General features: G+C 53.4%; 1 protein-coding gene and 1 pseudogene across 1 annotated transcript; both read right to left on the bottom strand.

The window, feature by feature from the left end:
- Window positions 1-721: 721 nt before the first annotated feature.
- On the bottom strand, window positions 722-1,582 carry LOC119041816 (RNA-binding protein with serine-rich domain 1-like; annotated as a pseudogene).
- Window positions 1,583-7,469: 5,887 nt separating this feature from the next.
- GSTP1 (glutathione S-transferase pi 1) lies at window positions 7,470-9,424 on the bottom strand. The gene is made up of 7 exons (XM_037135378.2): window positions 9,220-9,424; window positions 9,050-9,085; window positions 8,620-8,726; window positions 8,427-8,514; window positions 8,103-8,206; window positions 7,899-8,006; window positions 7,470-7,740 (listed from the first exon to the last, which is right to left on the bottom strand). Coding segments are annotated over exons 1-7 (633 nt in total). The 5' UTR covers window positions 9,221-9,424; the 3' UTR covers window positions 7,470-7,551.
- Window positions 9,425-13,341: the final 3,917 nt, after the last annotated feature.

Raw genomic sequence — 13,341 nt, 5'->3', positions numbered from 1 at the left:
AGGAAAACTCAAAACAGAAAACTTATAGTACTGTCTGCATCATAAAAGCCCAAAAGCAATGTGCATGTTCCCAAAGTAACCCCAAGACCATCGTGAAGAGGTGGAGGTGGGGCCCATGACCCTGCGGAGCCAGCTCTCCACTTGCTCACCAATTTCAGAGAAAGGAGATGCGGGCGTGTGAGTACACGTGAAAACAGAACCATTCACAGCAACTAACGGGACGCTCGACCCCAGAGACCAGGACTGGCGCAGGGCACAGGGCCAGGCTAACGGAACGGCAGCTGCACCAAAGCAGGCCCTTTCCCGAGGGATCCTCAGGCTGCCAGACTGGCCCAGACTGGCCCTAGGTCATCGGAGACATGGAAAACTGTGCCCCCAGGGTGGGGTGACACTGCCAGCTGGAACCCTGCTCCTTCCTGCTGGCCTCCGGCTGGGAACCTTCTAGCCAGGTGACTGGAGGGCATCCTCATAGGCACAACCCCACGCCAGCATCAGTTCTGCAGCTGCACTTGGCCTTCAGAGGAATGTCTCAGTGCTGCCTTTGAAGCCTGCCCCCAGCGAGGATCTGTTTCCTAATGACTCCTTAAAGGGCTAACTGAAACGTGAGGAACTGAGCTGTGGATGCTAAGTTACAGGGCAGAACTTCGGAGGCTTGCTCATGGGGAGGAATTGGAGCTGGAGTGGCAGCCAGGGGAGTGGGATCGCCAGGGCATGAGGGTGGGGGGCTGCGCTGTGGGGGGCGTGACCTTCTCCTCATCTGTGCAGGTGACCGGCACCACATGGGAGGTGAGGGCAGCACTCTCCTGGGAGGGCCGAATCCCCCAGGCGGTGGCCTAGGCCAGGGGGCCCGCACAGCTGGGGCCGTGGTTTCCTGGCCATCAGTTCGACCTCCATCCATGTGCTCCAGCGCCTTCTCAGCTTCATCTGGATCCTCAAACTCCACGTGTGCACGGCCCTCGGATGGATGGGGTGCACCCTTCCTACAGGCATGCCAATCACTTAAATTTCCCCACAGGTGGAGCACATCTGCCCACCTGTCACCTCCCCGGGAGCCTCCCCGTGAGTACCTTGGGGGTTTCAGGGAAGGGCTCCCCCTTTTCCTTTCCTTTTCATCTCTTTCGGGTGGTTTGGATTTGCAGCGGGAAGGCCGCCTGTTGTCATGTCTGTGCCGGGACGACTTGGAGAGCAGGAGGGGCTGCTGAAGCTGGGGCTGCGGGCGTGCTGGGACTTCCAAGACGGCCTGATGCAGATGAGGAGCTAGAGCCCCTGCTGCAGCCAGTGCGGTGCTGGTGCTGGAGTTGGAGCTGGAGCTGGAGGTGCTGCTGGAGGTGCCCCCCGACCGAGACCTGGCGCTGCTGCCGCCGCTGGAGACGCTGCGCCCCCTGCGCCTCTCGCGAGTTTTGCCCCCGCCATGACCCTTCTCGCTCGACTCCTCGGCGACCCCTTTATCTTCAGTGCGATCCTTGGACCTCTCATCAGAGCGGTTTTTGCGCCTGGTAGGAGAAGGGGCCCCAGTGTTGCAGGTTTTATTATTTTCGTTGAGTCCTAGCAAGCTCTTCTTGGTCACTCCTGATAAACCCATTCTCCCCTTCTGAGGCATTCGAAGCAGCAGTGGCGGCCTCACTTCCCTGAACTCTCTCTTCTGACTTGAGTCTGAGAAACGATCCTAACTGATTGCAATGTACACCGCAGTGCAGTGTCTTCCCGCCACCACGACCTCCTCCGCTCTCCTCCGCGCTGAGGTCGGCGCCAACCGGTCCGCCCCTGGTGCTGCTTGCTCTGCCTGGTCTGTTCCCCTCCGTGCCTTCTTTTGGGTTGGTTGGTTAAATGCATCATTTCATTCCTCTTGCTACTAGCTTACACCGCATACACTCAGTTTCTGTTCATCTTGGGGCTGCCCTAAAAATTACTCACACGTTCCACCCTTTGCCCACTGGCTTTCTTGCACCTCTGTTCTTCCATCCGCCTTCATCCACCTCCTGCCTAAAGAACACAGTGGCCTGCTGCGAACTGACCAGAAGTTCTCCCCGTCTTCCTGCACGAGCCCCTCCGCTGGGGGAATCTGCCGCTCCTCCAATCCAGAGGTAAAGATATTCTCTGCCTCCGGAGGTCACGTGACTCGCTTTGGCCAATGTGATGTTAGCCAGAGTGATATAGGCAAGGACCTAAATGCGCCTGCGCATCAAGTCTTGCTCAATGAGGGACAGACAGACAGACAGACAGACAGACTCTTGTCTTTCTCTGCCTGTAGAACACTGATGAACACCGTTGGAACAGAAGGCTCACCTGGCAGACCTGACTCTGGGGAGGCAGCTTTTTAACCTGCTGTGATTAGAACCATCAACTTGCCCGCAATGTGCTGAACGAATGTGAAAAGATATATGCATCCCTATATTCATCGCAGCATTATTGACAAGAGCCAAAATCTGGGAGCCAGCTGAACGATTATCAATAGATGACTGGATAATGAAGATGTGGCACATATCCTCGATGGAATATTACTCAGCTATGAAAAAAATGAAATCTTACCATTTGCAACAACACGGACAGACCTAGAGAGTATTAGGCTAAGTGAGACAAGTCAGACAGAGAAAGACAAATGCCATGTGATGTCCCTTATTTATGGAATCTAAAAGACAAAATAAGCCCTGGCTGGTGTGGCTCAGTGGATTGAGTGCGGGCCTGTGAACCAAACAACCGCAGTCTGATTCCCAGTCAGGGCACATGCCTGGGTTGCGGGCCAGTTCCCAGCAGGGGAGGCACAAGAGGCAACCATACATTGATGTTTCTCTCCCTCTCTCCTTCCCTTCCCCTGTAAAGATAAATGAATAAAATCTTTAAAAACAAACAAACAAAATAAATGCACAAACCAAACAAACAGACTTACAGATACGGGTACAGAGGGCAAATGGATGGCTGCCAGAAGGGAGCGGTGTGGGGACAGGGGGACGGGGGGAGGCGAAGGGGTAGAGGAGTGTGAATTGGTCGTTACGCAGCAGTCACGGAATGTAAAATGCAGCATTGGGAATGCAGTCAGCAGTATGCTGATAGCCGTGTATGGTGCCAGCTGGGTATAGACTTATCGGGGGCTCACTTAGGAAGTTATATAAATGTCTGACCACTGTGCTGTACACTTGAAACTAATTTAAATTGCATGTCAGCTGTAATGGAATAAATAAATAAATAAATAAATAAATAAATAAATAAATAAATAAATTACTGGCCTGACGCAGTGGCTCTTTTGGTTGGAGCATCACCCCGTAACGAGAAGACCGCAGGTTCGATCCCCAGTCAGGGCTCTTAGGGAAGGCAATGGATCAGTGTCTCTCACATCGATGTTCCTCTCTCTCCCTCCCTCCCTCCCTCCCTCTCTCTCTTTCTCATGTCAATAAACATATCCTCAGGTGAGGATTAAAAAATCATAACAAGGTATTGATTTTAAAATTTTATGATAAACCTCTTGGCTTTAAAACTGTACTGGGAGAGGAAATCACGATGTATTAATAATATTTACTCATTTCGTTCTGCACTCAAGTGCCCAGGTGGCCGCGTGGCTGGAAATGTCAGACTTCAAGTCCTGCTGTAGCTCAGCTCTCTTGCTTTTTTGCACAAAACACGGTGAAGGAGACACAAGGCTTTCTCTAGGCGCTGAAACAGCACCGGCGCTGATGGCGACAGTATCTGCCCAGCCCGGTTCTCACCAAACTCGTTTTCAGCCGCTAGGCAAACATCTGCCTAGTGGCAGGCCCTGCGCTCGACGTTGTGGAAGTCCTCTTGTGCGGGCATCTAGCTCAAGGTCACGCAGCAAGTACGGGGCAGAGTTGGGACCTGAAGTCAAGTTCGCCACCTGGTTTGTAACCCTGGTGTCCTTGCACTTCCTCCATGTGAACGAGATGGGCGGAAACACTAATTATTGGGACGTAGGGTGGGCGCTCGGCCCCACTGGGCCCACACTCAGGAACTGGGGTCACTCATGGAAAGACTTCCGTTTGAACAGCGTGCCTTTGTCCCCAGCACCGACCGCCTCTGGAGCCTGAGCGCCCCAGGGACCTCAGACCTCAACCGAAGGGACCAGGAAACCTCTGGGAACCGGCTCTGGAAGCCGCAGAGTGCCTGCCTGGAAACCTGCTTTGTCCACGCTGCGGCCGGACGGGCTCCGCCAGCTCCCAGTCTGTCTATTGCCGCCTCCCAAGTTACCTCGGATGGGATGGAGCCACTTAAAACAACAAGCATTTATTGTCTTCGTTTCTGAGTCAAGTCTGAGAGGCGTTTGGCTGGGTGGCCGTTGCATAGGGTCTCCGCTTTAAATATAGTTGTTGTTTTTAAGATTTTATTCATTTATTTTTAGAAAAAGGGAAGGGAGGGAGGGAGAAAAACATCCATGTGTGGTTGCCTCTCATGCGCCCCCTCCTGGGAACTTGGCCTGCAACCCAGGCATGTGCCCTGACTGGGAATGGAACTGGTGACCCTTTGGTTCTCCGGTCCACTGAGCCACACCAGCCAGGGCTAGGTTTTCCGTATTATTAGGTGTAGCAGGCCAACAGATCGGGAGGCAACTGCGATGGAAAAGATAGAATATTCCTCACAGATCCCAAGAGAAGAGGCATGCCACGCCACAGGGTCCACACGGGGGAGCGGCAGGGGCCAGGGGGCAGAGGGAGATGGGGCACTGCGGGCAGGAGCCTGGACTGTGGCGAAGGAAAGGATTGGGCAGGGCAGGGTGAGCAGGCCAAGGAATGCTTAGTTCAAACTATTTCAACTGCTCCTGGCTTTGGGTTGGGGGTGGGGGGAAGTCAGGGGAGGGGGATGGTGGCCCAATGGGTGAGAGCCCAATAAAGGAGGTAGGTGGGGGCGTGGGCTCTGAATCTGTCAAGTTTGTGTCTGAAAGGCAAGCTGTTTACCATCTCAGGAAATAGCTAACCCCAGGAGGGGCAGCCTGTCCAGAGTCAGCAAAGCCCCGGAAGTTGAAGCATCAGCATACAGAAAAGAAAAGGCGTGGTTAATACAGTCTCCCAAGAGGGTGCAGGCAGGATGGTGGCTGGGGCTGCACCCATCGCAGGCTTCGGGGGGATCAGGGTTCCCTCTCAAGTTTGCTTGCTGGCCGGTGATTTCATGCTGGCTGTTGGCTAGAGGCCTCAGTTCCTCATCACCTGCGGCTCTGCACAGGGCTGCTCCAGCATCCTCGAGACATGGCAGCTGGCTTCCCCCAGAGTATGTGACCCCAGAGAGGGAGCCAGGAGCAAGCTGCAGGCCCTTTGTGACCTAGTCTAGGACACCGTGCCCCGTCCTCTCCACCCCACCAACGAGTTAGTGGCCAGTCACTGTGTCCAGCCGCACTCAACGGGTAGGTTCCAGACGTTGAGATGGAAGCTGTCAAGGGTTTGGGAACATATTTTGAAACTATCATAGGGCGGAGTCGAGCTGGTTTCTTAGGGTGGACAGTCATGGACCCACGCGCACACGCTCACACGTCCCTCTTTGAGGGCCCCGCTCTCTCAGGCAGGGTCACACCCGCAGTCTGTCTGAGTTCACGTCCTCCCAGCCTCTAGCAGAAAGGAGAGCTGCGATCTCCAGGGTGCTCCTGGCACCGAGCCTGCTGCTGCCCCCTGGGCCGGGCCGGGCTGGGCAGGAATCGATGCGCCAGCTGCACTGGCGGGCGCACCCCTTGGACCAAGCGCCGTGCCTGGCGCAGGGCCAATGCACCAGTGCGTGGCTGCGCTTGGTCCCACATGTCTGGAGGATGGAATGTGGTGGCCAGGTCGGAGCCCGGTGGCCACCCCAGGTGGCAGCCCTGCTTGGGCAGGATTCATGAGCCAGCGTCACAGGGGCCTTATTTTTGGAAAACAGGAAAAAACAACCACTTCAAACTCTCAAAACGGTCACTTTCCGCAGACACGGTCGCCCCACAGGTCTATTGGAAGACTTCAGTCACGAAGCCTCAGTCACAGCGAGGCCGCCCCTTCTCCTGGTTGACACACTTCAGAGCCAGAACCCTATCTTGGACGCAGCACACTGGGGGGGGGGGTGCGGGGGGGCACATGTCTCCGTTTGGTTTTCTCCCCTGGGTGCTGTTCTGAGGAACAAGGCTCATGAAAATAAGTTGAAGGGGCTGCAAACAAAACTCACGCCCGCAGGACCCTCGGCTCTTGTCTTGAGCTCGTCTCATCTGGAGACACAAAGGCAGCCCCTCACCCTGTCCCAAGTCTTCCCACCCTGAGGGTTTGGAGCCCAGGTGTGCTTTCACTGCCAAGGACACCTCCCAGACGAGCGCTTGGCAGTTCTTGGGGAAAACTGTCTTCCAGGTCCAGGAAGGGGAACCTCAATGGGACCCCCCCAACTCTGTCCTCACCATTTGCAGAGCTGGGCAAAGCGGGCCGGGGGTGGGGGGCACAGGCGTGACCTGTGTTTTTTTTTTTTGCTCCTGATGCTCCCCATGCCTTTGAGCTGATCTCAGCCAGGATATTTAACATTTCACTAATGTTTTAAATAACCACTTCACCGGCTACTTCACTTGTCCGGAGAGTGTGTGAGAGCATTTTTCTGGGGCTATTTGGGGAAAGAAACCAGGCGTGGCCGTCAAGGTGCAAATTCCAGCGCTGACCACAGCTTTTTCATCTGTGAAATGCGGTCTGAAGAACTGCCGAGTGTCTGGCGCGCGGAGCTGCTTGGTAAACCGTGCGGCACTTTGGGACCGCCTGGGATGTCAGGCAAGGAAACAGGCTCAGAGAGGGTCAGCCACTTGTCCAAGGCTGCCCGGCTGGGGAAGGAAGAACAGACAGGGGTTCTGATCTGGTCTCCAGTCCCAGGATCCTGGACCAGGGCTGGGAAGAGGGCCCTCCAGCAGCTCACAATGGGGCCTTGGGGTTGGGAGTGGGGGGAGGCAGCCGCAGCCTTTTAGGACAGAGAGGTGGCCTGGGAGTGGGCAGTAGGTAGGGCTCTCCCGCCGGGGCTGACAGAGGCTCCCTGAAGTGGAGGCAGACCCTGACCCTCCAGGCGGGAGGCTCGCCCGAGCTCCCAGTCCACCTTCAGCCATGCACTTGGCCCTGCCGGCCACTTACCAAAGGGCCTGGGATGATTGTCATGACACACGAGATGCACATGTGAAACACCCAAGTGCGTGTGTCACTCGCTCCCTAGTGTGCAGGCGTGCACAGCATCTGCATGTGCTCCCAGAAGACGGAAGTCATCACAGGAGGGCAGGGGCCGTCTGTTACGTTCATGGCGCCCCACGCTGCCATAACCGTCAGTGCCTCCAGCAAGGCCAACTGCCTCCTGCAGGAAGTCCTCCAGGTGCATCCTTGAAGTGTGGTGTCTCATCTTCCCTTCTGGACTCAGAGCTCCTGTGTCTCCTAATAGCCTCGGGCCTAATGCTGTCCAGGGCCCAGCTGCCCAGCTGCCCTTCCCAGCCCTCCCTGCCCCCAACGCAACCTGGGAAGGAGCGGAGGGGTCCCCTGTGCCCACCCAGACCCTTGCTGACCACAGCACAGCTTCCCTCTCACGGTGTTTATTGGTTTTCAAGAGCAGCCCCTCTCCCAAGGGTGACACACAGGCTCATGTCTTTCGGGTTCCAAAGACAGGGCGGTTCACGTGCTCGGGGGAGTCCAGGAAGGCTTTGAGCTTGGGCCGGGCGCAGAGGCGAGCCACATAGGCCTCAAGCAGGGGCAGGGAGTCCAGACAGCCAGGGGCCAGGACCTGGTGGTTCAGCAGCAAGTCCAGCAGGTTGTAGTCCGCGAAGGAGATCTGTGGGGCGGGGTGGGGGGCTCAGCAGGGTCAGGGGAGACAGATGCTGGGGCCAGAACTGCACCCGTCCGCCTTAGTGAACCAGTCACAGCCCCACTCTGGACCTCCGTTTGCCCACATGGGAAATGGGCCCACAGTGGGCTGGACACAGCACTCACCTGGTCACCCACGATGAAGGCCTGGCCACCCTGGTTCTGGCCCAGCAGGGTCTCAAAGGGCTTCAGGCGCCCCGGCAGCTCCTCAATGTACTTGGCCTTGCTCTCCTCCTGCAACCAGGAGGGATCTCAGGAAAAGCATGCAGTGTGCCTGGCCAGGTGACCGCCCTCGGCCCAGAGCACCAGCCACGACTAGCCCACACTCACGTAATTGTGGTGGATGAGTTGGCTACAGAGCTTCCGGAGGTCCTCCACCCCGTCGTTTGCCATGTCCACCAGCGCTGCCTCCCACCGGTCTTTGCCGTAGAGCCCTGGTTGGGGGGGCTGAGCTGCTGTGTCGCCCCTGCCCAGGTGGACTGGCCACCCCAGTCCCTGCACCCAGAGCCCTCCTAGCTTGGCCCTGCCCCTTCCTCAAGGGCACCCGGCCAGCCCTTCGGCCGGGCAGGGCTCTGGAGGCTGAACGTGCAGCAGCTCAGGCCCTCAAACATCCTGCCGGTACCTGTCAAGTACTTCCTGGACCTCAGGACTCACCGAGGGAGCGGCCCAGGTGGCGCAGGATGGCGTTGGACTGGTACAGGGTCAGGTCTCCGTCCTGGAACTTGGGGAGCTGCCCGTACAGCTGGGGGGATGGCATGGCTCTGTGAGGGACACTGAGCTCAGCTGTCTCCCTCCTTAGTTTGTCCCCCAAGGCCCGGCCCCAGCCCCGACGGGCACCGGCACTCACACAGGAGGCCTTGAGAGCGCCCTGCAGCCAGGTGTCCCTGGTCACCACCTCCTCCTTCCAGCTCTGGCCCTGGTCCGCCAGCAGCATGCGCATGGCCTCGCAGCGCCCTGGCGGGGGGAGGGGGGGTTGCAAGGGACAGGAGTGTGCCAAGGGGACAGAGGAACAGGATAGAAACCCCAGCCTGGCAGCCTTCTGGGAGAGGATGGACCTCAGGGGAAGAACAGAGGCCGTGGCCCCAACCGTGTCTTTGAGAGGGGGACTCCCAGCCCCAAGCACCCCAGGGAAGGCAGAGGAAGGGTGGCAACAGCCAGTTCTGGCCCTGCCCCCTCAATCCCGCTTCTGGCCCTGGCCCCAGTCCAGGGATCAGCCTCAGAGTCTGGCCTGTGCTTGGCCTGAGCCCTTTGTCCTCTGGAAGGAACAGGTGCCGCACCTCGGACAGGGAAGTAGACGATGGTGTAGGGTGGCACTAGCAGAGACAGACAGACAGACAGACCACACGATGAGGGACTGCCCTTGGGGCCGCAGCCTGAGAGTCAGACTTCCGGGAGAGAGGGTGGCTTGGCCAGGGCCCACCCCCTACCCGGTCCGGACCCTACTTACTGGCTGGCGGTGAAGGGCAATCATGCAGGAAGTGGAGAGGAGCCCAGAGGGCTTGTATTTATGGTTCTGCTCCACCTCTTCAGTCCTTCCTGCCTCGCCCCAGGAATGCGCTAAGTCACTCAGCTTGGTCCCAGACGAAACGCTGGGTGTGGTGGGGGCAGGGCCAGACAGGCCTACCTGCCCATCTGCAGGGCTGCTCCCTGCCTGCAGGCCAGCGACTGTACCAAGGATATTTTTGCACCCACCCAAGCCCACGTGACTCCCCAGGGCCCCCAGAGGGCCAGAACTGAGCACCTTGCCCACAGCTGGGTTCCCAGCACCAGCACACAGTAGGTGCTCAGTAAATGCTTGCTGCATGAATGAATGCAATTTCAGTAGACTTACCTAAAAAGACAAAAAGCCCCTGTCAGGCCCTCCTTACCAGAGCTAGCTATCCTTTTCTTGACCCCGTCAGCCACAATTAAATGCTGTTTTCTGAGATTAATAGAGATGATCAGGCCTGGAAAATTGCTGAAAGTATCCTAAAGGCACCAAATGTGCTGAAAACTTGCCAAACAGGATAAACACGACGACCGAACCCTGCACCTAAGGACACCGTCAAAGCACACTGAAGCCCCCACAAAACTGACCAAAGCGTCCTGCCTGCGGTGGCCCTGACTGCCAGCTGCTGCCCCCGTGCCCACTGCTGCTGGACAAAAGCTCACAGCCCCAGCCTTGTGGTCAGCTGCTGCTCTCCACACCGAGGCCCCTTTCTTTCTTGTTTCCTCTTCTTTTTGTGAAGCCCAGAAACTTTTATTTTATTATTATTTTAAAATATATTTTATTAATTATGCTATTAAAGTTGTCCCATTCCCCCCCTTTATTCCCCTCCGCCCTGCATACCCCCTCCCACCCGAATTCCCCTGCCCCCCTGAACCTTAGTTCATGTCCATGGGTCGTACATATAAGCTCTGTGATTCTATTCCTGTTCTACTTGTTTGCTTTTTTCTTTTTTTTAGGTTCAGTTGTTGAGAGTTGTGAGTTTGTTGTCATTTTACTATTCATAATATTTACTTTTCATATTTACTATTCAAATACTAGTCATATTTTTTTACCTTCTTTTTATTAGATAAATCCCTTTCACATTTCATATAATAAGAGCTTGGTGATGATGAACTCCTTGAACTTGATCTTATCTGGGAAGCACTTTATCTGGCCTCTCATTCTAAATGACAGCTTTACTGGATAGAGCAAGCTTGAATGTAGGTCCTCGCCTTTCATGACTTGGAATGCTTCTTTCCAGCCCCTTCTTGCCTGCAAGGTTTCTTTTGAGAAATCAGCTGACGGTCTTATGTGAACTCCTTTGTAAGTAACTGTCTTCATTTCTCCTGGTGCTTTTAAGATGCTTTCCTTATCTTTAATCTTGGCAAATTTAATTATGATGTATTTTGGTGTGTTTCTCCTTGGGTCCAGTTTGTTTGGGATTCTCTGAGCTTCTTGGACTTGCATATGTAGTTCTTTCATCAGATTGGGGAAGCTTTTCTTTATTTTTTAAACGTAAGTTTTCAATTTCTTGTTCTTCCTCTTCTTCTGGCATCCCTATGATTCTGATGTTGGAATGTTTAGAGTTGTCCCGAAGGTTCCTAAGTCTCTCCTCATTTTTTTTGAATTCTTGTTTCTTCATTCTGTTCTAGTTGAATGTTTATTTCTTTCTTCTTGTCCAAACTGTTGATTTGAGTCCTGGTTTCCTTCCCACCACTGCTGGTTCCCTGTACATTTTTTTTTTTATTTCACTTTTCATAGCCTTTACCTTTTCCTCTACTTTGTGACCATGCTCAGCCAATTCTATGAACATCCTGATTACCAGTGTTTTGAACTGTGCATCTGATAGGTTGGCTGTCTCTTCATTGCTTAGTTGTATTTATTCTGGAGCTTTGATCTGTCCTTTCATTTGGGCCTTTTTTTTTTTTTTTTTTTGGTCTCAGCACACCTGTTGGGTAGTAAGGGGCAGAGCCTTAGATATTCACCAGGGCAGGCAATCACGTCACTGCGTTGTGACGCTGTCTGTGGAGGAGGGTCCGAGAGGAATCAGTGCCACTTGTTCAGCTCTCTGCTGGCTTTCAGTCACTTCCCCCACTTCCCACAAACAAGTCGGGCCCTTCTGGTGCTGATTTACAGGTGAGTGGTCTGTGTACATCTACGACCCTGTGGGCCTCTCCAGTGAACTCTCCTGTGAGGCTGGGAGTTTCTTCAACTGCCGTCACTCCCACAGGTGTTTTCAATCAGTGTTTTGAGGCTTTATTTCCCTGCACTGGAACCCTGGGTTTTGCGGTCCGTCTCCCTCCCCACTTGTTCTTCCTGGTTCATCTGCACGTGGATGTGGGACCACCTGCTCCGCCAGCCACCACATAGGCCCCTTTCTTTTCTTGGAAAATGAGAACTTGGTAGTCTGAGTTTCTTCTCTTTGTGAATTCTTTCACAGCCCGTGGCACCAGCCACCCTAAAATTACACGTTCACATATTCTCTGTCCATGATAATACTAATAGCAGACTCTTAGGGACTGAGGACTATGTTGAGAAATTCACAAATGGTACAACCCTGAGCTTCGTACTGTTCTAATTTCTGTTTGACAGGACGAAAGTGAAACAGAGAAGTTAAGTGACTTTCCCAAGGTCACACAACTAGTAAATGGGATTTATTTATTTTTTTAAATATATTTTATTGATGATGCCATTACAGTTGTCCTATCCCCCCTTCATTCCCCTCCACCCTGCACACCCCTCCCCCACCATTTTCCCCCTTTAGTTTATGTCCATGTGTCACAAGTTCTTTAGATTCTATATTTCCCATACTATTCTTGCCCTCCCCCTATCTATTTTCTACCTACCATCTATGCTACTTATTTTCTGTACCTTCTCCCCCCTTCTCCTCCTCCAACTCCCCTGTTGCTAACCCTCCATGTGATCTCCATTTCTATGGTTCCGCTCCAGATGTAGCTGTCCTCTTAGTTTGCTTTTGTTTTAGGTGTGGTTGTTAATAACTGTGAGTTTGCTGTCCTTTCACTGTTCATATTTTTTATCTTCTTTTTCTTAGATAAGTCCCTTTAACATTTCATATAATAAGGGCTTGGTGATGATGAACTCCTTGAATTTGATCTTATCTGAGAAGCACTTTATCTGTCCTTCCATTCTAAATGAAAGCTTTGCTGGATAGATCAATCTTGGATGTAGGTCTTTGGATTTCATGACTTGGAATACTTCTTTCCAGCCCCTTCTTGCCTGTAAGATCTCTTTTGAGAAATCTGCTGACAGTCTGATGGGAACTCCTTTGTAGGTGACTGTCCCCTTAGCTCTTGCTGCTTTTAGGATTCTCTCTTTCATTTTAATCTTGGCTAATATAATGATGATGTGCCTTGATGTGTTCCTTCTTGGGTCCAACTTCTTTGGGACTCTCTGAGCTTCCTGGATTTCCTGGAAGTCTATTTCCTTTGCCAGATTGGGGAAAGTTCTCCTTTATTATTTGTTCAAATAAGTGTTTCACTTGTGGCTGTTCCTCTTCCCCTTCTGGTACCCCTATAATTCGGATGTTGGAACATTTAAAGATGTCCTGGAGGTTCCTAAGCCTCTCCTCGTTTTTCTGAATTCTTGTTTCGTCATCCTTTTCTATTTGGTCATTTTTTTCCTCTTTCTGGTCCACTCCTTTGATTTGAGTCCCAGTTTCCTTTCCATTACTATTGGTTTCCTGTGCATTTCCCTTCATTTTAATTAGTTTAGCCTTCATATGCCCCTCTAATTTGTGATTAAAATCAACCACTTCTGTGAGCATCCTGATCACCAGTGTTTTAAACTGTGCATCTGAAAGTTTGGCTATTTCTTCATCGCTTAGATTTATAGGCTCTGGGGCTCTGAGTTGTTCTTGAGCCATGCTTTGATCTGTTCATGCCTGTTATGTATGAGGAGCGGAGCCTTAGGTGTTCACCAGGGTGGGGTGACCCAGGTCACTGGTTTGTGACGTTGTATGTGGGGGCGGGGTCAGAGCGGGACAATAGCCATCCCCTCTGCTGCTTCCTGCCCCTGAGGCCTGCGTGGTCTGTCTCACTGCTCACTCCTTCACCGGTTTATCTGCGAGCGAATGTGTTACAC

Source organism: Artibeus jamaicensis, unplaced genomic scaffold, assembly GCF_021234435.1.
Source record: "Artibeus jamaicensis isolate MK-2021 breed Jamaican fruit bat unplaced genomic scaffold, CSHL_Jam_final contig_3109, whole genome shotgun sequence".
In the NCBI taxonomy this organism is placed as follows: Eukaryota; Metazoa; Chordata; class Mammalia; order Chiroptera; family Phyllostomidae; genus Artibeus; species Artibeus jamaicensis.
This window is presented reverse-complemented; position numbering and strand designations above follow the sequence as displayed.

Coding starts and splice junctions, on each gene's coding strand:
- GSTP1 (XM_037135378.2), bottom strand. Junction 8,727..9,049: donor CGTCTACTTCCCTGTCCGAG/GTGCGGCACCTG, acceptor TCCCCCCGCCAG/GGCGCTGCGAGGCCATGCGC. Junction 8,007..8,102: donor AACTCATCCACCACAATTAC/GTGAGTGTGGGC, acceptor TCCTGGTTGCAG/GAGGAGAGCAAGGCCAAGTA.